The sequence below is a fragment of the Mastigoproctus giganteus genome, chromosome 13 (assembly GCF_048544385.1).
Source record: "Mastigoproctus giganteus isolate SK-2022 chromosome 13, ASM4854438v1, whole genome shotgun sequence".
NCBI classification, from domain to species: Eukaryota; Metazoa; Arthropoda; class Arachnida; order Uropygi; family Thelyphonidae; genus Mastigoproctus; species Mastigoproctus giganteus.
Window position 1 is genome coordinate 149,515,949 of NC_143587.1, and position 26,899 is coordinate 149,542,847.

At 38.6% G+C, this 26,899-nt stretch overlaps 1 protein-coding gene across 1 annotated transcript in view; it reads right to left on the bottom strand.

The window, feature by feature from the left end:
- The window catches only part of LOC150076516 (CDP-diacylglycerol--inositol 3-phosphatidyltransferase-like), a 38,442-nt gene extending 12,359 nt beyond the window's left edge, over positions 1–26,083 (bottom strand). Inside the window, exons 1-2 of the mRNA XM_090387463.1 lie at positions 25,804–26,083; positions 11,916–12,050 (exon numbers count right to left, since the gene is read on the bottom strand). Of these exons, the coding sequence (XP_090243589.1) occupies positions 11,916–12,050; positions 25,804–25,843 (175 nt within the window). The 5' untranslated portion in view covers positions 25,844–26,083. The remainder of the gene's footprint in view (positions 1–11,915; positions 12,051–25,803) is intronic.
- Positions 26,084–26,899: the final 816 nt, after the last annotated feature.

Below are 26,899 nucleotides of genomic sequence, written 5' to 3' on the forward strand. Positions count from 1 at the left end.
AGATTAAGGAACCAGGAGGAGGCAATGATCACAGTGTACTTATGTGGGATTTAATTAAATATGTAACTACCATCGGGTAAAGGGAAGGGTTTTTGCTTTCATAAAAGTGACTACAGTGGTCTCGGAGATTTTTTAGTTTCTATAGAGAGGGACCAACTGATGATGTTACCAACAGAAAATTCTAAATGGGAAGCTACTAGGCTTTTTGTTCCAACTAAGAAATACTGCTCTAGGTTTAGGCCCAAATGGATGTCAGATGAACTAATGAGACTCATGGCAGAGAAGAAAAATGCATGGGATGCACATATATTGTCAGCCAACATAGAAGCCTATGGTAGATACAAGCTAGTCTGTAATCAAATCACAAAGGTTAGGAAAGCAGACAGATTATGAAAAATCTTCGGCAAAAAATGCAAAAAAAAACAGCAAACACTTCTTTTCTTATATAAACTCTAAAAGAAAGGGGATGAATCAGATTAGTCCACTTGATATCAATGGTTTGACAGTACAGGATCATTCAGATAGCTGACAAACTAAATGAGTATTTTGCATCTACATTCATATGAGGAGTTATTCAAGGAGGAGAGGACCAGAAGTTTATCAAACTCTAACAGGGAGTTAAATGATTTTGTAATAACTGAGAGCAAAGTAGAGGAGAAATTGTTGAAGTTAAACATAAGAAAGGCACCTTGGGTAGTGCCAAAGGAAGTAAACAAACCCTTAGCCATAATTATGAGAGCATCCTTGGACTCAGGGGAAATCCCCAAGTACTGGAGATGTGGATCCCCCATTATCAATTCACAATGGGGGATCAAAAGGTGACACAAGTAATTACAGACCTGTTAGTTTGACTTCTGTTCCAAGGAAATAATGGAGTCACTGGTTAAAGAAGCATTGCAGGATCATTTAGACAAGACAGCAATAATAATTCAGACACAGCATGGGCTTGTCCAGGGGAACTGTTGTCTGACCAATCTGATTAGATACTATGATGTGGTCACAAAGGAACTGGATGCAAAAAATAATTTTGATATCATATACTTTGATTTCCGGAAAGCTTTTGATACTGTTGCACATTAGCATTAGTAAATGCACATGATTCAAGAAAGCAAGCTTATATAGCATCAACCAATAAATAAAAAAAAACCCTTCTCATTTCCCCCATCCACTCACTCCAAACGTTTGTCTAGTTCTGCCTTGAATCTATTTAAGCTATCAACTTCTACAATGACAGATGGAAGTCTGTTCCAGCAAGCAACCACCCGCTGGCTAAAGGCAAACTTCCACACATCTATCCTACAACTGTCTTTTCTCAATTTGAATTTTTGCCCTCCCAGGCGATTAGACATGGAAGACTACTGTACAAACTGAAGCAGTATGGCATTGAGGGCAAGTTGCTACGATGGATAAAAGGATGGTTGAGTGGGAAAAAGAGAGTGCAAATCAATGAATAATGCTCTACATGGACTAATGTTATTATTGGTGTCCCTCGGGGTTCGGCCCATTGTTCTTTAGTATATTTATCAATGATATTGATGAAGGTACATCAGGCTTAATGTCCAAGTTTGGAGATGATACAAAGGTTGTCAGGTTGTTAATGACAGTATGCTGCTGCAACAGGATCTGGAAAAGTTGGGCTGAGAAGTGGCAACTGAAGTTTAACACTAACAAATGCAAGTACTGCATATGGGTAGCAGCAATCCTAGAGAAATGTACCAACTGGGTGATGTTACACTCAGGGTGTGGAGAATGAAAGAGACCTGGGGGTAATTGTGCAGTCAGATATGAAGTTTTCTGAGCAGTGGAGACAGGCTGCCAGAGTAGGTCATGGGGTCCTCTCAATGATATACAGGAATTTTGCAAGCAAGAACAAAGAGGTGATTATCCCCTTGTATAAGACAATGATCAGGCCACACCTTGAGTACTGCATACAGGTCTGGAAGCCTCATTTTAGGAAGAATGTAGAGTTGCTAGAACGAGTACAGTTAAGGGAACAAATGGGTGCTGTTATGAAGAAAGGCTTAAATTCTGCAAATTGCAGCTTCTGGAGACTAGACACCTGCAAGGCAATCTGATTGAGGTGTATAAGGCCTTGAATGGATTGAGAAGGCTCAATGCTGATCGGATTCTTCCTCTTGCTCAGATTACAAACCTCAGGGGGCATAGATTCAAACTGAGGAAAGACAGTTTTAGAATAGATATGCAGAAATTTGCCTTTAGCCAGCAAGTAGTTGATTGCTGGAACAAACTTCCACCTGTTGTTGTGGAAGTTGATAGCTTAAATAAATTCAAATCAGAACTAGACAAACATTTGGAAAGAATGGATTAGTGAAATGGGAAAGGTGTTTTTTTTTTTTTTTTTTTTGGCTGATGCTCTATAAGCTTGCTTTCTTGCATCATGTGCCTCTATTAATGCTAATCTGCTATGATACTGACCTTCCCTTTTTCATTCTTCTCCTTTCCCTCTCTGCCATCATAAAAGAGAAATTATAACAAAGTTACAAACATAAATATGAACTGGGGGAGGTCTCATGTACAAGTGGGGTTACATACTTGAGTTTGCAAACTATCAGACTCTACTGTTGTATTCTGATCAAGTGATTAATGAATAGGAAAGTACTGATCTAAAGATTAAAGAAATATACAATTAAATTTTCTCCACACTATTTGGAAGTCAGTTGAACGAGACTAGCTGCGTGCGGGTGAAGTTTTTACGGCTCCAGCTAATAGAGAAGTTTTCCTAAATTTTTGCTGTTTTATTAACTTAAATTGGCATATCAATTTATTTCTAGAAGTAGCTTTATATTCCTAGTAACAATACTCAGATAGAGATTTTGTAGGTTATTATTGGATACCCTTACCAATACTTAGTATTGGTAAGGGTATCCTTAAATTCAACATGTGAATTGGATACCCTTACCAATACTTAGTATTGGTAAGGGTATCCAATTCACATGTTGGACAAGATTTTGCAGCTCTGGCGAACTAAGTTTTTAATTATATTTAGCCATTTTATTAACTTAATTGTTATATTAAATTATTTTCTATAAGTAGCTTATAGACCTATTCAAGCTCCTTGGTTTATTTTTGAATTTAGATAGTGATTTTGAAAGTTAATTAAATACTTAGTGTCCTTAGATTTACCATTCGTAACTTGCCGCCATTGTTATATGATACAACATATATCCTGAACTAGATAGCATAGAGGTTTAACATAAAACAAGTAGAAATGTATTAGAAATCTTTTATCTTAGTATAGTGTAGTATTATCAATTAATCAGTAAAATTTATTTATCTTATTAAATTTCATTGTCAATTAAATTGTACTTTTTTAACGAAATACACATAACGACCCAGATTTTACAAACTTAACTCGGAGATAATACTTGATACGGAAATATATATAATGTTACCACTACATTAGGTTACAAGTTTAGGATTATATTTTTGTATTGAAATTGAAATTTTATTTGAAACTGAATCGAAATCATGACTCAGACCACAGCAGCAAAACAAAAGGCTCAAGCTAATGGAAGTGCTGTGGCTCAGGGGAGAACTGAAGGGGTAGTTGTCCTCTGAATCACATCCTTTTCAAATGTATTGATTGTCTGATGTTTGGGGAGCAATCAGGAACAGGATATGATATTGCCAAGGGAAATGTCTTTGTGTGTGTGTGTGTGTGTGTGTGTGTGTGTGTGTGTGTGTGTGTGTGTGTGTGTGTGTGTGTGTGTGTGTGTGTGTGTGTGTGTGATGTAAGGAGTGTGAGGAAATCAGGCACCAACTCAGCATTGTTATGAGCCTATATGAGAGCTTGAAGGACAGGGTGGATACCCTCGAAGGATTTAAATTGAGGGGCCCATCAAGCTGCCCACATCAACACCAGATCTTGCACTGGAACATCACGCAACACAGCAGCAACCACCAAGGCAGAATGCACTGGTCCCAAAGGAACCAGTTGTTGGAGACTATTGTCAGGGAAACAGGGAACATATTGTGCAAAAAAGAACAGGTGGAACAGGATCAGGGTATGTCTGCCAGGGACAAAGGTTGACGACGTTGTAGAGCAGATATCATCTTTATATTGCTGTACATATTGGCACTAATGATGTTAAGAGTAGGAGACCAGCGGAATTACTTAACAAGTACAGGTCAATGTTCTTGTCAGAGCCTTGTCAATCAATTTGGCCCTGGAGAGATTGTGCAAGGCTCAAGGGGTAGAATTTTTCTCAGCCTGGTCTGTGCTTGTTAACAGCAGAGACTGCTTCTACAGGGATGGAATACACTTAAATAGAAAGGGTGCAAGAATATTTGCTGATGCTATCAAGGCAGCGTTAGGTGGGTCAGAAAACTGCTAGGTTGGGGGGGGGAATACATGCACTAATACATTAACAGTAGCCACTGGCAGAGGTGAAGTGATTCTTGCACTGCTTCTATTGGAATGTGCAGCAGACTGGAAAACAAGGTGCGGGAGATTTCGGAGATTACTGGGAGTCATTGCGGAACAAGTAAATACATGGGCTTTGTTAGGATAGCTAAGAATAGGGATAGGTGCATGTATACTTGCGTGTACACCAATGCTAGGAGTTTGGTAAATAAATTTGATGAATTTCAGGTGTTGGTCAATACATCAAAGGCATGGTGTCATACAGACAGAAGGAATGCAGAACTGGAATTTGGGGAGTAAGTACAATGTGTACAGGAAGGATAGGAAAGGAGGAGGTGTTATGCTATTAGTTAAGAAACACATAAAAGCCAAGGAGGTATAACCAGTCGACATGGCTAGATGGTGCAGTGCCTAGTCAGTTTGGTGTGACATAAGCACTGGGAAAGCAAAATTGAAAGTAGGAGTGTGTGTTATAGACCTAATGACTCTGATAAGTATAATACACAGCTGTACACAGAAATAGAGTGGGCCAGTAAATCACTGTCATATAATGGAGGATTTTAATTTCCCAGATATTGACTGGAATTTGTGAGTTGGTCACTCACACACTAGCAAGGCTTTTGTGGATTTATTGGATGATTGCTTTTTTACAGCAGTATGTTCAGGAGGCAACTAGAGGAAGTAATACTCTTGATCTGATTATCAGTAGTGATTCTTCATGCATTAAGAATCTGCAGATAAAGGAACCACTAGGTAGCAGTGATCAGTGTGCTGAAGTGGGATTTAATAAAAGAGGTAACTACCATTAGGGGTAAAGGGAAGGTATTTTGCTTTCGTAAAGGTGACTACGGTGGTCTGAGACGATTTAAATTCTATATGGTGAGAAACTGATGATGTTATCAACAGCAAATTCAAAATGGGAAGCATTCAAAGAATTAATCTTGGAAGCTACTAGGCTTTTCATACCAACTAAGAAATATTGTTCAAGGTTTAGGCCTAAATGGATGTAACATGAACTAATGAGAGATGGCAGAGAATAAAAATGCATGGAATACATATAAATTAACAGGTGACACAGAAGCCTATAATAGATATAAGCTGGTCTATAACAAAGTCACAAAGAAGGTTAGGCAGGAAAGGCAGATTACAAAAAATCTTTGGAAATGGATGCAAAGAGTTCTTTACTTATGTAAACTATAGGAGGAAAGGGATGAATCAAATTGGTCAACTTGATATTGATGGTTCAACTGTTGATGATCCTGCTCAAGTACCTAACAAACTAAATGAGTATTTTACATCTACATGAGTATGATGTATCTTGTATGAACAAGAAGAGTTATTCAGGGAGGGAAATGCCAGAGGTGAATTAAACTCTGGCAGTGAGCCAGATGATTTTGTAATAACTGAGAGCAAAGTGGAGGGGAAATTGTCGAAGATAAACATAGGAAAGGCAACTGGGGTGGATGGGATCTATCCAGTTATAATATTAAAAGAGGCAGCAAAGGAAGTGAGTAGACCCTTAGCCGTAATTATGAGAGCTTGGTTTCATAATTATGGCCAAGCTCTCGTAATTATTATCTCATAATAATTATGAGAGCTTGGTTTGGACTCAGGGGAGATACTGATGGACTGGAGATGTGCAAATGTGATCCGAATTCACAAATGAGGATAAAGGGCGACATAAGTAATTACACATCTGTGGGATCTATCCAGTTATATTAAAGGAGGCAGCAAAAGAAGTAAGCATACCCATAGCGACAATTATGAGAGCTTCCTTGGGATCAGTGGAGGTACCCATGGACTGGAGATGTGAAATGTGACCCCAATTCACAAAGGAAGATCTAAAGGAAACAAGTAATTAGAGACCTGTTAGTTTAACTTCTGTTCCAGGAAAAATTAATGGAGGCACTGTTAAAGAAGCACTGCAGGATCATCTAGACAAGACTTCAATTATAGCTCGGACAGCATGTGTTTGTAAAGTGGAAGTCTTGTCTGACCAATTTGATTGGATACTAACGACATGGTCACAAAGGAACTGGATGCAAAAAATAATTTTGATATCATATATTTGGATGTTAGAAAGGCTTTTGATATTGTTGCACATGGAAGACTGCTGCACAAATTGGATCAGTGTGGCATTGGAGGCAAACTGCTGCTATTGATAAAGGGATGGTTGAGTGGGAGAAGACAGAGTGGTAATCAATGGACACTGCTCTTCGTAGACTAATGTTATTAGTGGAGTCCCCCAGGGTTCAGTGTTGGGTCCATTGTTGTTTTCTGTATTTATCAATGACATTGATGACATATCAGGTTTAATGTCCACGTTTTTCAGATGATACGAAGATCAACAGCGTTATTAATGACAGTATGCTGCTGCAACAGGATCTAGAAATGTTGGGCTGAGAGGTGGCAACTGAACTTTAACAAATGCAAAGTACTGCATATGGGAAGCAGTAACCCTAGAGTAACATATCAACTGTGTGGTACTACGCTGACAGAGGTAGAGAATGAAAAGGACCTGGGGGTTTTCTGAGCAGTGCAGATGATCTGCAAGAGTAGCTCATGGTGTCTTGTCAATGATATGCAGGAATTTTTAACTATTACTGCAGTCTTGTCTAGATGATCCTGCAATGCTTCTTTAACCAGTGATTCCATTATTTTCCCCAGAACAAAAGTTAGACTAACAGGACTATGTAGTTACTTGTTTTGCCTTTTGAAGTTAGAAGACAGAGAGCCATCTACCATCACCCTCAGTGAGCGATCAGAGAGAAAAGTGGATAACCAATTACAAAAAACAGTTGGCAAACCATAAGATGGAAGCTTGTTTAGAAGACCTTTATGCCAAACATGATCGAAAGCCTTTGAGATGTCAAGAGCAACTGCTTGTGTTTCACCGAACTTTTCCATTGAATTAGTCATAAATGGGTAACATAACCCAGAATATCACCAGTGGCGATCGTTGATCAGACGGAGGGTTTCTAGGTAGTTTAAGAATTGGCAATTTATTTCTCCATTACTTTAGAAAGAGTAGAAGTAATTGCAATGAAATGATAATTGGATGGTAAGGATTTGTCACCCTTTTTAGGAACTGGCTGGATATGAGCGAATTTCCAAGCAGAAGGAAATAGTGAAACCTTTGGAATAAGTGAAAAAAGGCAGCAAAGAACAGGAGTAAGTTCAGGAGCACAGGTTTTGAGAACAAGTGGAGAAATACCATCGAGACCTGGAGCTTTCTTAGCATCAAGATTCATCAAAATCCTTCTGATTTTGACGGAAGACAACAAGAGGCATTGAATGGAGCATGTTGGGAATGGTGGGAGGTGTTTTACCAAGATCATTAATACATGAGTTGCAAGAAAAATCACATGCCAGCACGTCAGCTTTATCCTTGGCTGAAGTGAAAACAGAACCATCTAGTTTGGACAGAGGTGGAAGCAGAAATGGGCAAAAGTTGCGGCCAATAGCTTTGCCAAGAGACTAGAATGCTCTGCTACCATTAGGGCAAGAAGCAAGTTTTCTAGGAACGCAATTGGCTTGAGAATAGGTTCATCCTGTCATACTATTAACAGGGACAGGGGTGTGCGATTACACCCCCTCTTTGAGGCGATTGTCCTCAGACGCAATGATTGGTTCTACATGGCAAGCTCCCGGGTCACTTGTGTTTCAGATGCGCAAATAGAGAATACTGACGATGTTCCTGGTGAGTCACATGAGTACCATGGGCCTGTTACTTAAGGATGTGTCATTGTAGCAACAGTACACTGTTGAGAAAGGAGACAACTATCTCCGAAAGCTTCGGATTTCTGGTATTTTAGCTTATTTTAACAATTTTAGCATTGTTAATTTTTAACTTTTTTAACCGATTTTATTTCTTTTAGTACTTACTGTAATAGTCCAGTTTACTGTATCATCTTACTTTATTTTATTTTATTAAATATTTAATTAATTGGCTGGTGTTTGAGTATTAACTTTTTGAATGAGCAAGTTTTCTACACTCAGCCTGTTCAAACTCTAGTTTGGACTGATTAATAACTGCTTTACAATTGTTGTGAGCTGTGGTGTAGACAGAAAATGAAACTGAAGAATTAGAAACAAGCCAATTATGATATGTAAGGTTCTTCTCTTGAACAGCCTTAGCACATTTATTGGAAAACCAAGGTTTAGATAAAGGATAAGATTTTAAAGTGGAGTGTGGGATAAAGGATTCCATTCCTGCAAGAATAATTTCACTGACATGATCTGAGCAAATGGTGACATCAGAAGTTTTGAAACAGTAATCCAACCAAGGAAAAGAAGAAAATAAATCTCACATGTCATCCCATTTTGCATTCTTGTAATGCCAAACAATACGAGTTTGGGAATAGCCATGAAATAAAGCCTCCATTGGAGAAGAGATAATCACCAAGTTGTGATCTGAGGTGCCTAAAGGACCTCTCACTTTGATCATGTACTTAGAAGGGTTGTTTGTGAGAAAAAGATTAAGTGTGTTGGCTGTATGGTTAGGACTGTCTGGTATTCTTGTAGGTAAATGAACAATCTGTCATTAGTAATTGCAAAAGCCTCAGCATCTCGACCGCTGGGTCGGCGTGACTAGAATATGGAAACCAGCTGGAATTGTGAACATTAAAATCACCAAAGAAAATTACCTCACTGTTAGGAAAGTTGGACTGGAAAAAGTCAAGTTGCAAAGAGAGGAAGTCAAAGAGCTCCAAGTTATTAGTGGAGTTGGGAGAACAGTATAGACAACAGATGAATTTGACACAATGAGGTAGAGAGATTTTAAGCCAGAGGAGATCGAAAAGAGGAGATTTCAAATTACCAAGTCTCTGACAGGGAATATCGGAATGGACATATGCACAAGTACCACCTTTGAGGCGGAAGGAATTATACAGCGAATAATTTGGGCAACTGAGATGAGCAGTAGTTGAATCAACCGATAACTGAGATTCTGTCAGAAAAAGTACATGGGGTTTGGCAGACTGCAAGAGGAAATGGACATCGTTGAGATTATAATTGAGACCACGTATATTTGTGAAATGAATTAGGAAGTGTTTGGAAGGTTTAGATCTTTTTGCAGATAAGCTTACTCTATTAGTTTGACAATTCATGGTATATTCAATAGTAAGAAAAAGTGGGTGGGACATGCTGTATGAAGTAATGAAATTTTTGGATATGGCATACACATGGTAAGAATATACCCAGATCCTTGACATAACGTGGCCTCGACAATGCCCCACAACATACACACTACTCAGACTCCCTCCAGTCACTGTCTGGCAGAGTAGAGACAGCAAGATTATACACTAGCTGATCCGGAAGCCTCCTAGAGAGTTAACAATAGGTTCGGTCCGGTGTACTATCTAGCGGCCGGCCTGCAAACACCGTTTTAGAGCTGTACCTTCGAAATGTAAGGAAGATTGGATCTCGCCACGACATTCATCATAACCTCAAAAGTCATCAATCATACTGCATGATGGAAGAGATGGGGAAGGGTTGACCGGAACTTAGCTCTGCAGACTAACCATGGGTTCCACCACTTCAAGCCTCCAATAAGCAAAGTGGTGTTATTGCACCGGTTGATGAGTCATCTACCACCTAGTACTGCCTGGAAACACAGAGGGGCGGCATTCCTCCATGTGGTTTGGGCGACACACCTTGACCCCTGCTTACATTGGTTCACACCTGAGTGGTCACCCACCATGTGCTTGTGCGTGGAGGTTATACCCAGGATTACTAACAGTCCTACCATCGTGAAGGTGCAAGCAGAGGATTTGGCTGTCACAGACTGTCCGGACTTTGCCGAAATTGGGTCCACTTGACTTGAGTGTCACCCGAATATCAGTTCCATCAGTGTTTTAGACTCCCAAGTAGCAAGTCCAGCTTTTCTGGCATATCTGAGAAAATGTCTGTGACGACCTTCTGACTGTTACTCCACTTGCTACCACTCCTGTATGTTCTTCCCATTCTCCTTTCAGCTCAGATGAAGAAGCTTTATGGTTTTTAAGGCGCTTCAAAATTCGGTCCTGTTTTGGCATAGAGACTCATTTGCATCTGTTTCCTCTTTTCCTATCAGCAGAACCAGTATTCTTGAGTTTGGAAAGAAATCTACTCACTGTCAACTGATTACAAGACACTCTATAAGCAATATGACGGGAAGAACATCCTCATGTAAAGCAACAATAGCAATCTTTCTTTGTGGCATCAACTGCACGTAACTCGCCATCCTGACACAAGCAAGAATGACTGCAACTCTTGCAGAACATGCTTATATAGCTGAAAGTAACAGCTGATGCAATATTACGTCATCACCTATGCGTGTCAATCTTATCCGATGCAATCTGTAAGAAATATTGCCATATACTTACATTATTTGGACGACAATTACAATTTTAAGGAGTGATGCACTTTCTTTGAATGCCAGTATATATTTAACATTTTAAATTGTCTAGTTACCAATAACTGTAATTGTGTTTTGAGTGTCAAGTCTAAAAACATACTTGCAGTCAATAACAAATTTTTTTGTTTTAAGTTCATCAGCAAATCATCACAATGTTATAAATTCTATCAATACAGTTCAGTCCCTTACTTTTAGTGTTTATATATGTGAAAAAAATCTCACACTGAAGTCTTTTCATTATTTAGCTTAGTTCATTAACTCTTACAGTGACTTCATTACAGACTAATTTATACTTGTAAAACTATTTAGTGTCTTGTGATAATTTAGAGGAAAATAAAGAATACCCCCTTGAAATAAACAGAATCTTTGCTATTCAATTGTTTCTATTACCAAAACTTGAATCCTCTCTAAACTAATGGATAAGTCCATATTTACAATACATGGAAATCCCCATCTATTAATGACTACTAGAACAGTGTTTCTCAGCCTTTTCTTTGCTGCAGCACACTGCAATCACTACTAATACTCATATATTCAACAAACGGGAAGTTATTTCTGTTGGGTATATTTAAAAATTCACTTATTATTTATGTAGTATAGGTGAACAGATCTAGTACTAAGATTCAAAACATGACGTCACATTGACCACCGGAAAGAGCTCGGATCAGTGCAGCATAAATAAACAAATTTTTTATTTGAATTAATTTTTATTATTATAGAACTTGTTTTTTTAATTTGCATTTTCCATGGCACACAGGTTGAGAAACACTGTACTAGAGATTCCATCATTAGAAAAGTTCATATAAAAATTCAGAGGAAACTCAAGAAGCTACTGCTCATGTTTTGAAGGCATTTCATTTCAATTTGGTATATATATTTTCAATCAACACTCCAAATGACCAATCCTTCAGGCTGGCCAATCATTTGCAAAATGCAAATGAGTAGCCAATGCTATTTTTGACTAATTACAGTAGAAAGTAAACAGAAAAACTAATTTTTATCAACGTCTTACAAAAACTAATTTTTGTAAGGTGATGCTATCCAGCATCATCAGAGCTGAATATATCACCGAAAGTCATTAAGGAATATACACTTATCTCTTAAAAAATATTTATTTTGTCAGTATATCCTTACCTTGATTAAGCCACCTTGCTGCATATCCATCAATAGCATCTAAAAATCCACTGAGTAAGTAGCAGAAACATGCCTTGATGTAATCAAATGGCATATAGTAAAATGAGAGAAAAGCCAGGATAATTCTAGCATAACCTAAGTAAATTGAAAAAGATGGATGTATATAAATATCATAATTATAAACCTATTTATAAGTTGAAAGAAGCAAGATTATCTATGAAATTTTTAAGGTGAAAATATCTTTGGCAGCACCTACTAAATTTCGGACTGTAGTAAAACCAATTTGTCACAATTTTGCGATGTGGAAATGATGTCATTACGGATATGATGTACCGAATCAAAATGTGTTGAGTGTCATTAGCGTTAGTGCATCAGCAGAAATGACAAACCAAATCAAAGTCAGTGAGCTCACATCATAAGCTGATATATCTACAGCAGAAATTACATAATTTGACGTCATTTTCAGAAATTACCAAATCAAATTTAGTGAGTTAGCATCATTAGCCAATTTCATTCGCATTCAGAGTCAAAAACATTGTAGGTTTACCGAGCTGTCTAATCATAGTGAATAGATCGCACTAAGTTCAGCCCAGTAGTAGGTCGAGTTAGAAAAGTCAAATTGTTTTTGATACAGTTGTTAATGTATTCTTTCGATTGAACTTGCTCGTGTGTCAGTTTTGTATCTTTACCTATGTATTTGAAAGCCACCTCAAAGAGTCTCTCATTCTCAATATCTTCATTGCTATGTAAAGGAGATTATATGGAGTAACACTGCATCAATCAGATCATCTGAGCTCGCTCGATCATGAACGGAGTCACTTCTCCCTGAACGTTTTGAATTATCCAAGATAAATGCTGGGGAAAGGACAGCTCCTCTGGCTGCTCATCAAATAGTAGGCTCTGCTGTACTTTAGTTTCTACGGGGCAATTCTAAGACATTTATCCTTGATCCACAACAATGTTTAATGTTGAGCGATGAGCCTTATCGCGATTGGAACCATTTTGCTTATGCCATCTTTAGCCAAATTAATTTCCATGTGACTGTCAATAAAGATTGATTGATCTATCGGTGATTTGATACAATCGATAGGGAAGCATTTCGACCAAATATAGAAGCCACGTTTTAGCCATTTGCTCCCTTACTAATCTGATCAAATAGTTCAGCTTGTGTATTATATAATAATACAAAATAAATAGTACCGGCTTGTATTGTTGCAATCATGATTGTGATATCATACTATTTAACAAATGGGCAATTAGGCTATCAACTTGAACTTTGCTAACCTCTTCCAAACGTCGATTCAGTAGAATAAGTAGCGGGCGTGACCATTAAACGTTACATAGTTCATAACTTCAGTTCTAGTTGTTCAATTTTAAAGTGATTCTGATTTTTGTCAAAGATGTTTTCACATAAAATATCTTTCACGCGTACCAGGTACACACGCGATTTTTTTATTTAAGTGGATAAAGAAAGTGACACAATGGATTAGAAATTTCTTCAATTAGAAAATGAATAAAGTTCATGAATATGACATTTAATGGCATAGTCAACTGCAACACAGATACATCACACATGGGCTGTTACCCATGATTTCAAATTAGAATAACCTTGAAAAATGCAATCGGTACGACACTTAAACTTTCAGTTTACATGTGATAAAGTCAATGAGTTTCTGGCCGTGCAATTTAAACATAACAAAACCTAGACAAGACACTCTCAAAGCACTCTCCTGAACAGTAATCCACTTTTAACACATTTGGTACAATTGTTCACAGCAGTTCTGGAGTTGTCCTGTTCTGGACAGCTGAGCTATCAGAAGTGTCTGCATTGCTCAGAGAACTTCGTATCATACTGCACAATTAAGCCCAGGTCTTTTTCATTCTCCAACTAACCTGAGTGTAGTACAACACAATTTGTAGATTACTCTGGGGTTACCACTATCCACATGCAGTACTTTGCATTTGTCCATGTTAAACTTCAGTTGCCACTTCCCAGCCCATTTGCCCAACTTATCTAGATCCAGTTGGAGTAGCATACTGTCTTTACTGTCGGTTAACAACGCTGCCAACCTTTGTACCATCTGCAAACTTGGACACTTAACCTGATATACCTTCATCAATATCATTGATAAATATACAAAACAACAATGGGTCCAACGCTGAATCCTGGGGAACTCCACTAATAACATTTGTCCACAAAAAGCAGTGTCCACTGATTATCACTCCCTGTCATCTCCAACTCAACCATCCCTTTATCCATTGTAGCAACTTACCCTTAATGCCATACCTCTCCAATTTATTCAGCAGTCTTCCATGTGCAACAGTATCAAAGGCTTTCCTGAAATCTAAGTATATGATATCAAAATTATTTTTGGCATTCAGTTCCTTTGTGACCACATCAGTAGCCAATCAAATTGGTCAGACAAGGCCTCCCTTTAACAAACCCACGCTGTGTCTTAACTATTACTGCAGTCTTGTCTAGATGATCCTGCAATACTTCTTTAACCAGTGATTCCATTATTTTCTCCGGAACACAAGTTAGGCTAACAGGACTAGTTACTTGTTTCGCCTTTTGAACCCCCCTTTGTGAATTGGTAATACATTTGCACACCAGTCCATGGGAACCTCCCCTGAGTCCAAGGAAGCTCTCATAATTATGGCTAAGGGTTTGCTTACTTCCTTTGCTGACTCCTTTAATATAACTGGATAGATCCTGTCCACCTCAGGTGCCTTTTTTAAGTTTAACCTCAACAATTTCTCCTCCACTTTGCTCTTAGTTATTACAAAATCACTTAGCTCCCTGTTAGAGTTTGATAAAGTTCTGGCACTCTCCTCATGTGTGACTGTAGATGCAAAATGCTCATTCAGTTTATCAGCTACCTGAGCATGATCATCAATAGTCAACCCATTATGTTAAGTGGTCCAATCTGATTCATCCCTTTCCTTCTAGAGTTTACATGAGTAAAGATCTTTCTGTTTTTCTTTGCATCCTTTGCCAAGGATTTCTTATAATCTGCCTTCACCTGCCTTGGCTTCTGTGTCACCTGATACTTTATATGCATCCCATGCATTTTTCTTCTCTGCCAAGCCTCATTAATTCATCTGACATCCATTTAGGCCTAAACCTTGAACAGTATTTCTTAGTTGGAATGGAAAGCCTAGTAGCCTCTAAAATTAAATCCCTGAAGGCTTCCCATTTAGATTTCAACATTGGTAACATCATCCGTTGATCCCACCGTACAAAATTTAAAAACTGTCTGAGACCCCTGTAGTCACCTTTACAAAAGCAACAGCCCTTCCCTTTAGCCTTGATATTACATCTTTAAGTAATTCCCACATCAGTACATTGTGATCACTGTAACCCAGTGGTTACAGTGATTACAGTTTTACCTGCAAATGCTGATAATCAGAATAAAAGTATTACTCCCTCTGGTTGACTCTCGAACATGTTGCTGTAGAAAACAGTCATCCAATAAATCCACGAAAGTCTTGCTAGTGTGCAAGTGACCAACCCACAATTTCCAGTCGATATCTGGATAGTTAAAATCCCCCATTATAAGACATTCTGATTTACTGACCCACTATTCCTCTGCACAAATGCTCATTATACTCATCAGACCTATAATACACACCTACTCTCATTTTTCCTTTCCCAGTGCTTTATGTCACACCAAAAACAGACAACACTGCATTGTCCACCATCAATTAGATGCACTGTAGATTTTGTGTGTTTCTTAACTAGCAGCATAATCCCCCCCCTCCCTTTCTGTACACATTGTACTCCCCAAATTCCAGTTCTGCACTACTTATGTCTGTGTGACACCACGTCTCTGATATCCCAACAATATCTGACTTTGTCTTGACTAGCACTTCAAGCTCATCAAATTTATTAACTATACTCCTAGCATTGGTGTACATGCAAGTATACATGCACTTTTTTTTCTCTTAGTTACCCTAACACAGCCTATTTGTTCCACTATGACTCCCAGCAGTCCTGGAAATCTCCATTGCCTTGCTTTCCAGGCTGCTGCTCATTCTAACAGAATTGCTTTTGCCTGCGGCCACTGTTAACCTTTTAGTCTGTGTATCCTCCGCACGATAGCAGTTTTCCAACCCACTTAACACTGCCTCAATAGCATAATGTAGGTGGGCATAGATGGTGAAATACAAGTTACTACAGCTTTAACAGATGAAGAAATTGACCAGTCTGTTACTGATAATTTTGCCAAGAAAGGAAATGAAGGTGAACCTGAATGAATTCCAGTTACAAAACTGGAACTCATGAAGCTATTTCCGTTCTGAGGAGAGCATTGGAAGAAACTGATGCAAGTGATTGTGAATACAGACTGTTATACAATATTGAAAAATCTACAAATAGAATTTGTAGTGATAATTAAAAACAATCTAAAATATTACAAATTGTTATGTTTAATTAATATGTATATTAATTAAGCTATGTACATAAATATAAATTATTTATTTTGCTTCTTTCGATAATATTCTTCCGATTTTCACATATTATTTAATTGGTAATAAAGTGTAAATTTGTGCTTTAGCTATTTATTTTTATATCCTGTGGATAATATTCATCAATTTTTGCTTATTAGAATCAAAATTCAATTTGCAAACGTGATCACTATAACCGCTGCTTACTGTATATAAGGGCTTAATATCTAAGTTTGCAAATGATATGAAGGTTAGCAGGGTGGTTAATGACAGTAATGATATTATGCTACTGCATCAGGATCTAGAAAAATTAGGCAGCGAGGCTGAGAAATGCTAATGGAGATTTAACATTGATAAATGCAAAGTACTGCATATGGGTAGTAGTAGTGCTGTAGTTGTAAAATTAGCAGAAGGCATACTCTGTGAATGTTATGTATGCGGAGAGTATACTATGCTTATTAATCGAATTCCAGAGGGTATACGGCATATATCCATATCGCCAGGGGCAAAGGTTGATGACATTGTAGAGTGGATATCATCTTTTAAGGGCACAAAAGGTGATATTGTTATACACATTGGCACTAATGATATTAAGAGTAGGAGACCAGCGGAATTACTTAACAAGTACAGGTCACTGTTGAAAAAAAAGCCGTGAATTAGGGCTGAATTTGAAAGTGTCTGCAATTCTGCCCAGACACGATAGGAGGGAGTATATGATGAGAGCCTTATCGATCAATTTGGCCCTGGAAAGACTGTGCAAGGCTCAAGAGGTAGAATTTTTCCCAGCTTGGTCTGTACTTGTTAACAGAAGAGACTGCTTCTACAGGGATGGGATACACTTAAATAGAAAGGGTGCAAGAATATTTGCTGATGCTATCGAGGCAGTGTTAATTGGGCCGGAAAACTGCTAGCTTCAGGGTATACAAGGCCTAATAGATTAACAGTAGCCACTGGCAGAGGTGAAAGTGATTCTTGCACTGCTTCTACTGAAATGAGCAGCAGCCTGGAAAACAAGATGCAGGGTATTTCAGAGACTGCTGGGAGTCATTGCAGTACAAGTAAAGACATAGGTTGTGTTAGGGTAGCTAAGAATAGAAACAGATGCATGTATACTTGCGTGTACACCAATGCTAGGAGTTTGGTAAATAAATTTGATGAATTTGAGGTATTGCTCAAAACATCAAAGGCAAATATTGTTGGGATATCAGAGATGTGGTGTCACACAGATATAAGGAATGCAGAACTGGAATTTAGGGAGTACAATGTGTACAGAAAGGATAGACAGGATAGGAGGAGAGGAGAGGTTATACTATTAGTTAAGAAACACAAAATCCAAGGAAGTGAAGCCAGCGACATCGCTGGACAGTGCAGTGTCAAGTCAATTTGGTGTGACATGAGCATTGGGAGATCAAAATTGAGAGTAGGAGTGTGCTATAGGCCTAATGACTCTGATTAGTATAATAAGAAACTGTCCAGGGAAACAGAGTGGGCCAGTAAATCAGAGTCTTATAATGGGGTATTTTAATTTCCCAGATATTGACTGGAATTTGTGGATTGGTCACTCACAACACACTAGCAAGGCTTTTGTGGATTTATTGGATGATTGTTTTCTACATCAGCATGTTCGGGAGGCAACTAGAGGGAGTAATACTCTTGATTTGATTATCAGTAGCGATTCTTCATGCATTAAGAATTTGCAGTTAAATGAACCACTAGGTGGCAGTGATCACAGTGTGCTGAAGTGGGATTTACTAAAAAAGATAACTACCATCAAGGGTAAAGGGAAGAGTTTTTGCTTTCGTAAATGTGACTACGATGGTCTGAGACAGTATTTAAATTCCAATGGGACCAACTGATGATGTTACCAACAGCAAATTCAAAATGGGAAGCATTCAAAGAATTTATCTTGGAAGCTAATAGGCTTTACATACTAACTAAGAAATACTGTTCAAGGTTTAGGCCTAAATGGATGTCAGATGAACTAATGACATATGGCAGAGAAGGAAAATGGATGGGATACATATAAATTAATGGGTGACCAGATCATATCTATCATGGAAGCCTATGATAGATATAATCTGGTCTGTAACCAAGTCACAAAAGAGATTAGGTAGGAAAAGGCAGATTATGAGAAATGCTTGGCAAAAGATGCAAAGATAAACAGAAAAGAGTTCTTTACCTATGTAAACTCTAGAAGGAAAGGGATGAATCAGATTGGATATTGATGATTCAACTGTTGATGATCCTGCTCAGGTGGCTAACAAACTAAACGAGTATGTTGCATCTACATTCACACATGAGGAGTTATTCAGCGAAGGGAATGCCAGAGGTGTATTCAACTCTGGCAGTAAGCTAGAGAATCTTGTAATAACAGAGTAAAGTGGAGGAGAAATTGTTGAAGATAAACACAAGAAAGGCACCTGGGGTGGATGGGATCTATCCAGTTATATTAAAGGAGGCAGCAGAGGAAGTAAGCAAACCCTTAGCCATAATTATGAGAGCTTCTTTGGACTCAGGGGAGGTACCCTCAGACTGGAGATGTGCAAATTTGACCCCAATTCACAAAGGACGATCAAAGGCCGACACAAGTAATTATAGACCTACGAGTTTAACTTCTGTTCCAGGAAATTTAATGGAGGCACTGGTTAAAGAAGCACTGCAGGATCATCTAGACAAGACTTCAGTTATAGCTCAGACACAGCATGGTTTTGTTAAGGGAAAGTCTTTCCTGACCAATTTGATTGGATACTATGATGCAGTCACAAAAGAACTGGATGCAGGAAATAACTTTGATATTATATATTTGGATCTTAGAAAGGCTTTTGATACTGTTGCACATGGAAGACTGCTGCACAAATTGAAGCAGTGTGGTATTGGAGGCAAATTGCTGCTATGGATAAAGGGATGGTTGAGGGGGAGATGACAGAGTGGTAATCAATGGACACTGCTCATCATGCACTAATGTTATTAGTCGAGCCCCTCATAGTTCAGTGTTCGGTCCTTTGTTTTCTGTATTTATACAAGCTTAATGTCCAAGTTTGCAGATAATACAAAGGTTGGCAGGATTGTTAAGGGCACTACTGGCAATATACTGCTGCAACAGGATCTGGAAAGGTTGAGCAGATGGGCTAAGAGGTGGCAAATGAAGTTTAAATTAACAAATGTAAAGTACTATATATGGAAAACAGTAACCCCAGAGTAACATATCACCTCTTTGGTATTACACTGACAGTGGTACAGAATGAAAACGACCTGGGGTAATTGTGCAGGCAGATATGAAGTTCACTGAGCAGTGCAGACGGGCTGCAAGAGTAGCTCATGGTGTCTTGTCAATGATATACAGGAATTTTTCTAGCAGGGATAAGGAGGTGACTATTCCCTTGTGTAAGTACTCAGGCCACACCTTGAGTACTGTATTCAGGTCAGGAGGCCTCATTTCAAGAAGGATATAGAGCTGCTGGAACGAGTACAGAGAAGGGCAACAAGATTAGTGAATGGAACAAAGGGTTGCTCTTACGAAGAAAGGCCTAAGTTTTGCAAGTTACAGTGTCTGGAGACTAGGCACCAGCGAGGTGATCTGATAGAGGTGTATAAAGCCTTGAATGGTTTGAGCATGCTCAATGCTGATGGGATTATTCCTTTTGCTCATAATAATCACATGAGAGGGCATAAATTCACATTGAGGAAAGTCAGATGTAGGATAGATGTGCGGAAATTTGCCCTTAGCCAGCGGATAGTTGGTTGGTGGAACAGACTTCCAGCCCTTGTTGTGTTGATGATAGCCTAAATAAATTTAAGGCTCAGCTGGACAGGTATTTCGAACGAACGGAGGGATGAAATGGGAATGGGAGTGGTGTTTTTTTTTTTTTTTTTTTGGCTGATGCTGCATAAGCTTGCTTTCTTGCATCATATGCCTCTACTAATGCTAATAAGAAAGGCACCTACAGTGGATGGGGTCTATCCAGTCATATTAAAGGAAGCAGCAAAGGAAGTAAGCAAACCCTTAGCCATAATTATGAGAGCTTCTTTGGACCCGTGGGAGTTCCCCATGGACCGGAGATATGCAAATGAGTTCCCAATTCACAAAGGGGATCAAAGGGTGACATGAGTAATTTTAGATCTATTAGTTTAACTTGTCTTCCGGGGAAATTAATGGCATATATGGTTAAAGAAGTAATGCAGGACCATCTAGACAAGACTGCAGTTACAGTTCAGAGCATGGGTTTGTTAATGGAAAGTCTTGTCTACCAATCTGATTGGATACTACAATGTGGTCACAAAGGAACTGGATGCAAAAAATAATTTTTAAATCATATACATTTTAGGAAAGTTTTTGATACTGTTGCACATTGAAGACTACTGTACAAATTGGAGCACTATGAGAGCAAAATGCTGCTATGGAAATGGTAATCAATGGACACTGCTCTAACTGAACTAACTAAAAAATTAGTCCAATTAGAGAAGTCCCCCAGGGTTTAGTATTACGCCCATTCTTGTTTTCTGTATTTATTAATGATATTGATAAAGGTATATCAGGTTTAATGTCCAAGTTTGCAGACGATACGAAGGTTGGCAGGGTTGTTAAATGATACTAATGACAGTATGCTACTACAACAGGATCTAGAAAAATTGAGCAGATGTGCTTGGAGGTGGCAACTGAATTTTAACATTGACAAATATAAAGTAATGCATATGGGTAGCAGTAATCTCAGAGTAGCATTAGCAGAGGCATATGATGCAAAAAAGCAAGCTTATGCAGCATCAGCAAAAAAAAAAAAAAAAAAAAAAACCGTTCCACTTCACCCCTCTGTTCATTCGAAATACCTGTCCAGCTGAGCCTTAAATTTATTTAGGCTATCAACTTCCACAACAAGGGATGGAAGTCTGTTCCACCAACCAATTACCCGCTGGCTAAAGGCAAATTTCTGCACATCTATCCTACATCTGTCTTTCCCCAATTTAAATTTATGCCCTCTTATGGTGATTATTCTGAGAAAGAGGCAGTATCCCATCAGAATTGGGCATGCTCAAACCATTGAAGGCTTTGTACACCTCTATCAGATCACCTCGCCGGTGCCTAGTCTCCAGACACTGTAATTTTCAAAACTTAAGCCTTTCTTCGTAAGAGCAACCCTTCGTTCCGTTCACTAACCTTGTTGCCCTTCTCTGTACTCGTTCCAGCAGCTCTACATCATTCTTGAAATGAGGCCTCCAGACCATTGCCTTATACAAGGGAATAATCACCTCCCTATCCCTGCTGGAAAAATTCCTGTATATCATTGATAAGACACCATGAGCTACTCTTGCAGTCCATCTGCACTGCTCAGAAAACTTCATATCTGCCTGCACAATTACCCCCAGGTCCTTTTCATTCTCTACCACTGTCAGTTTAGTACTACAGATTTGATACGTTGCTCTGGGGTTGCTGTTTCCCACAACTTTACATTTGTCAATGTTAAACTTCATTTGCCACCTCTCAGCCCATCTGCTCAACCTTTCCAGATCCTGATGCAGCAGCATAGCGTCAGTAGCATCCTTAACAACCCTGCCAACCTTTGTATCGTCTGCAAACTTGGACATTAAGCTTGATATACCATCATCAATATTATTTATAAATACCGAAAACAACAATGGACCCAACACTGAACCCTGAGGGACTCCACTAATAACATTAGTCCCCGATGAGCAGTGTCCATTAATTACCACTCTCTGTCTTCTGCCATTCAACCATCTCTTTATCCATAGCAACAATTTGCCACACTGCTCCAATCTGTGCAGCAGCCTTCCATGTGCAACAGTATCAAAAGCCTTTCTAAGATCCAAATATATAATATCAAAGTTATTCCCTGCACCCAATTCTTTTGTGACTACATCATAGTATCCAATCAAATTGGTCAGGCAAGACTTTCCCTTAACAAAACCATGCTGTGTCTGAGCTATAACTGAATTCTTGTCAAGATGATCCTGCAGTGCTTCTTTAACCAGTGCTTCCATTAATTTTCCTGGAACAGAAGTTAAACTCACATGTCTATAATTACTTGTGTCAGCCTTTGATCCTCCTTTGTGAATTGTGGTTACATTTGCACATCTCCAGTCTGTGGGTACTTCCCCTGAGTCCAAGTAAGCTCTCATAATTATGGTTAACGGATTGCTTACTTCCTTTGCTGCCTCCTTTAATATAACTGGATAGATCCCATCCACCCCAGGTGCCTTTCTTGTATTTATCTTCAACAATTCTCCTCCACTCTACTCTCAGTTATTACAAGATCATCTAGCTCACTGCCAGCATTTACTTCATCTATGGCATTCCCCTTCCTGAATAACTCCTCATGTGTGAATGTAGATGCAAAATATTGATTTTGTTTGTTAGCTACCTGAGCAGGATCATGAACAGTTCATGATCCTGCCCATCAAGTGGACCAATCTGATTCATCCCCTTACTTCTAGAGTTTACATAAATAAAGAACTCCGTGCTGTTTTTCTTTGCATCCCTTGCAGATTTCTGGTAATCTGCCTTCGCCTGCCGAACCTCCTTTGTAACTTGGTTACAGATCAACTTATGTCTATCATAGGCTTCTGTGTCACATGTTAATTTATATGTATCCCATACATTTTTGTTCTCTGCCATATGTCTCATTAGTTCATCTGACATCCATTTAGGCCTGAACCTTGAACAATATTTCTTAGTTGGTATGTAAAGCCTAGTAGCTTCCAAGATAAGTTCTTTGAATGCTTCCCATTTTGAGTTTGCTGTGGGTAACATCATCAGTTGGTCCCACTTTATAGAATTTAAATACTGTCTGACCATCGCAGTCACCTTTACGAAAGCAATAACCCTTCCCTTTACCTCTGATGGGAGTTACCTCCTTGAGTAAATCCCACTTCAACACACTGTGATCACTGCCACCTAGTGGTTCCTGTATCTGCAGATTCTTAATGCATGAATAATCACTACTGATAATCAAATCAAGAGTATTGCTCCCTCTAGTTGCCTCCAGAACATGCTGATTTAGACAATCATCCAATAAATCCACAAAAGCCTTGCCAGTATGTGAGTGACCAACCCACAAATTCCAGTCAATATCTGGGAAATTAAAATCTCCCATTATAAGACTCTCTGATTTACTGGCCCACTCTATTTCCCTGTACAGTTTCTTATTATACTCATCAGAGTCATTAGGCCTATAGCACACTCCTACTCTCAATTTTGATCTCCCAATGCTTATGTCACACCAAACTGACTCGACACTGCACTGTCCAGCGATGTCGACTGGCTTCACTTCCTTGGATTTTATGTGTTTCTTAACTAATAGCATAACTCCTCCTCCCTTTCTATCCTTTCTTTAGACGTTGTACTTCCCAAATTCCAGTTCTGCATTACTTATATCTGTGTGACACCAAGTCTCTGATATCCCAACAATATCTGCCTTTGATGCTTTGAGCAACACCTCAAATTCATCAAATTTATTTACCAAACTCCTAGCATTGGCGTACACACACAAGTATACATGCACCTGTTCTTTTTCTTAGCTACCCTAACACAACCCATGTGTTTACTTGTACCCCAATGACTTCCAGCAGTCTCTGAAATATCCTGCATCTTATTTTCCAAGCTGCTGCTCATTCCTATGTAACCTATCAACATAGAAATGAAAGAGTAACCTATCAACCATATGTACTACACTCAGGGTAGTGGAGAATGAAAAAGCCCTGGGGGTAATTGTACAGTCAGATATGAACTTTTCTGAGCAGTGCAGATAGCCTGCAAGAGTAGCTCATGGTGTTTTGTCAATGATATACAGGAATTTTGCTAGTAGGGATAAGGTGATTATCCCCTTGTATAAGGCAATAGTCAGGCCACACCTCTAGTATTGTATACAGGTCTGGAGGTCTCATTTTAGAAAGGAAGTAGAGCTGCTGGAATGAGTACAGAGAAGGACAATGAGACTGGTGAATGGAACAAAGGGTTGCTCTTAAGAAGAAAGGCTTATGCTCTGTAAATTGTAATGTCTGTAGACTAGGTACCTGTGTTTTTTTGGTAGTTGTTGGTGCATCGGCTTCTGTGGCCATAATGCACCTCCCAAGGTTTTTGCAATACTTTGATCCAAGCATGAGGCGGGATTCGAACTTGCGGCCTTTGGGTTGCCATGCAGGCACTTTACCAACACGGATAGCCCGGTCGGCCTAGGTACCTGTGAGGGGATCCAATTGAGGTGTATAAGGCCTTGAATGGTTTCAGTAAGCTCAAAGCCAATGGGATTCTTCCTCTTTCCCAAATTAATCGCAGGAGGGGGGCAGATTCAAATTGAGGAAAGAGTTGTAGAATAGATGAGCGGAAATTTGCCTTTAGCCAGCGAGTCGTTGATTGCTGGAAGAAACTACCATCTGTCTTGTGGAAGTTCACAGCTTAAATAAATTCAAGGCTGAACGAGACAAATATTCGGGACGGGTGAAATGGGAAGTTTTTTTTTGGTTTTTTTTGGCTCATGCTGTATAAGCTTGCCTTCTTGCATCATATGCCTCTACTAATGCTAATTTCATTTGCAAAAAGGAAAGCATTTATAAGTGCATAATCTTCCAATGAATTCCCCCCCCTCCATCGCTGAAATAATAAAATAATAATAATAAATACATATGCATTGCTACTGGATACACAGTTTGCTTATTAGGCCAAAAATTATTTATTAAAGAATTCTAAGCACGAAATTCAGAAGAGGTAAAGTAATATCTGAAATAACAATACCCCAAGGAGCTCACATCTGGTGAGTATGGGCTTGGCACACCAAAGTGGATATCATCATTCCTCTCTTTCTTGATGATTCCTTTCCACTGCTCTCTCTCTCTCTCTCCAGGGTAATAGGGAATTTTTTTTTTTTTTTTTTTTTTGGTCGGTGCAGCATAAGCCTCAGGCTCCTCTGCACCATATGGATAACAATAACCTTGCTACTCATGCAATGGAACCATAAATTGGCAAAAAAAAATTCGAATGATTAGTGCCAAACTATATAAATTGAACTTTTTTTTTTTTTTTTTAGACAACTTCAGTTTAACCTTATATAAATTACAATGCATATCTTGCCATAGAAATATATTTTTCTAGAAGTTTACAAGTTAGCTTTGGCTATAAGCACATTCTTGGTTAATTACAATAACGTTTACTACAAAATGATTTTGTAATTTTTGTAAACATGGATTAACGTTGTCTGAAGCTAAACCCTCGAATTTTCCAGGAACGCCGTGTAATTTCATTATTAATAACTAGTTCTTTTATTAAGCCTGTTTAAGATTAAAAACGGCAAATTTGTTCCGAGAATTAAAAAAAAATCAATTTCAGCAAAATTACTTATGTACTATGCAAAGCAACACAAAGACAAACAAGCAAAACGAGCACACGTCATAAATCTACCGAATTCGAAATAAATATTGTAAATAGCCTGCTCACCAATCAAGTTTGGCACAAAAAGGAAGATGTTTTCAGCCATCTTCACTGATAATAAAGCTGATAATATAGATTTCGAGGTATACAAAATATAAAAACAAATTTTCAAAACCAGCCTGGCCTGTTTCACAAAATTAAGCAGCTGTTCGTAATCCTGTTATAAGATTGGAGTATGTTTATTGTTCAATTGACCACTATATAAAATTCTATTTTTCATTATTTCAATAGGTAAACGCTGCAAAAATCATTCCTCTCACAATCCTACTTGTGTAATCTTATCACAGAAAAGTAAATATATTACAAGCCTGTGAATCTCATTAGGTGAAGTTGAAGTAAATTGAATAAATTTCTTTTTACAAAAATACAAACGTGAAGCAATGCCCTCTGCCGGTGGAAACATTTTGCAATTTACAAAGAAATTAATGGCTGGATAGGCACAGGAAAGGCCTAGCCCAAAGCCAGTTTTCCAGTTCATTCAAATGATGAATTAGATCGTGATACTGAACAGGCCAATGAAGTGATGTCTTCAATATTCAAAAAAACCAGTGCAGGGCATAATAATATATAGCGCAGTAGCCCCATCCTTTTGGTGCTTACAAGCACTTTTATGATTGAGTGGTGAGCATCAACCACTCAATTTACCCCAAAAAGTAACACAATTAGAGCAGAGAACTCAAAGTATAAGAAACCACAAAGTGAAAAAGAAAACAGCAACATCATGAGAGTACAAGCCACACTGCACGCACAGTCACTCTATATTTTCGTAAGTAAATGGTAAGCAGTGTTCCATCCCTAGGTACTTAGTGCATATCACGTAATACTGCCATCCCACCAAGAAGAAAACTACTGCATACGAACCCTCTGGTGTCTTTGCACAAGAATAACATTGACGCACCTTGCAAGTTTTAATCTTACGTAGGTACACCTTGTAAACGTATTCATATTACAGTCCCAATTATTCATTGTGGTGGCGCTAGTTTGGTACGGTTGCCTTCTTTAAGTGCTGTGGATCGTCGTGCTAATACTTTCAGTTTTCACATGGATACGGGCATTATGATAAAATTCTAATTCTATCGAAGTGTACGACAAAAAAGGTTCT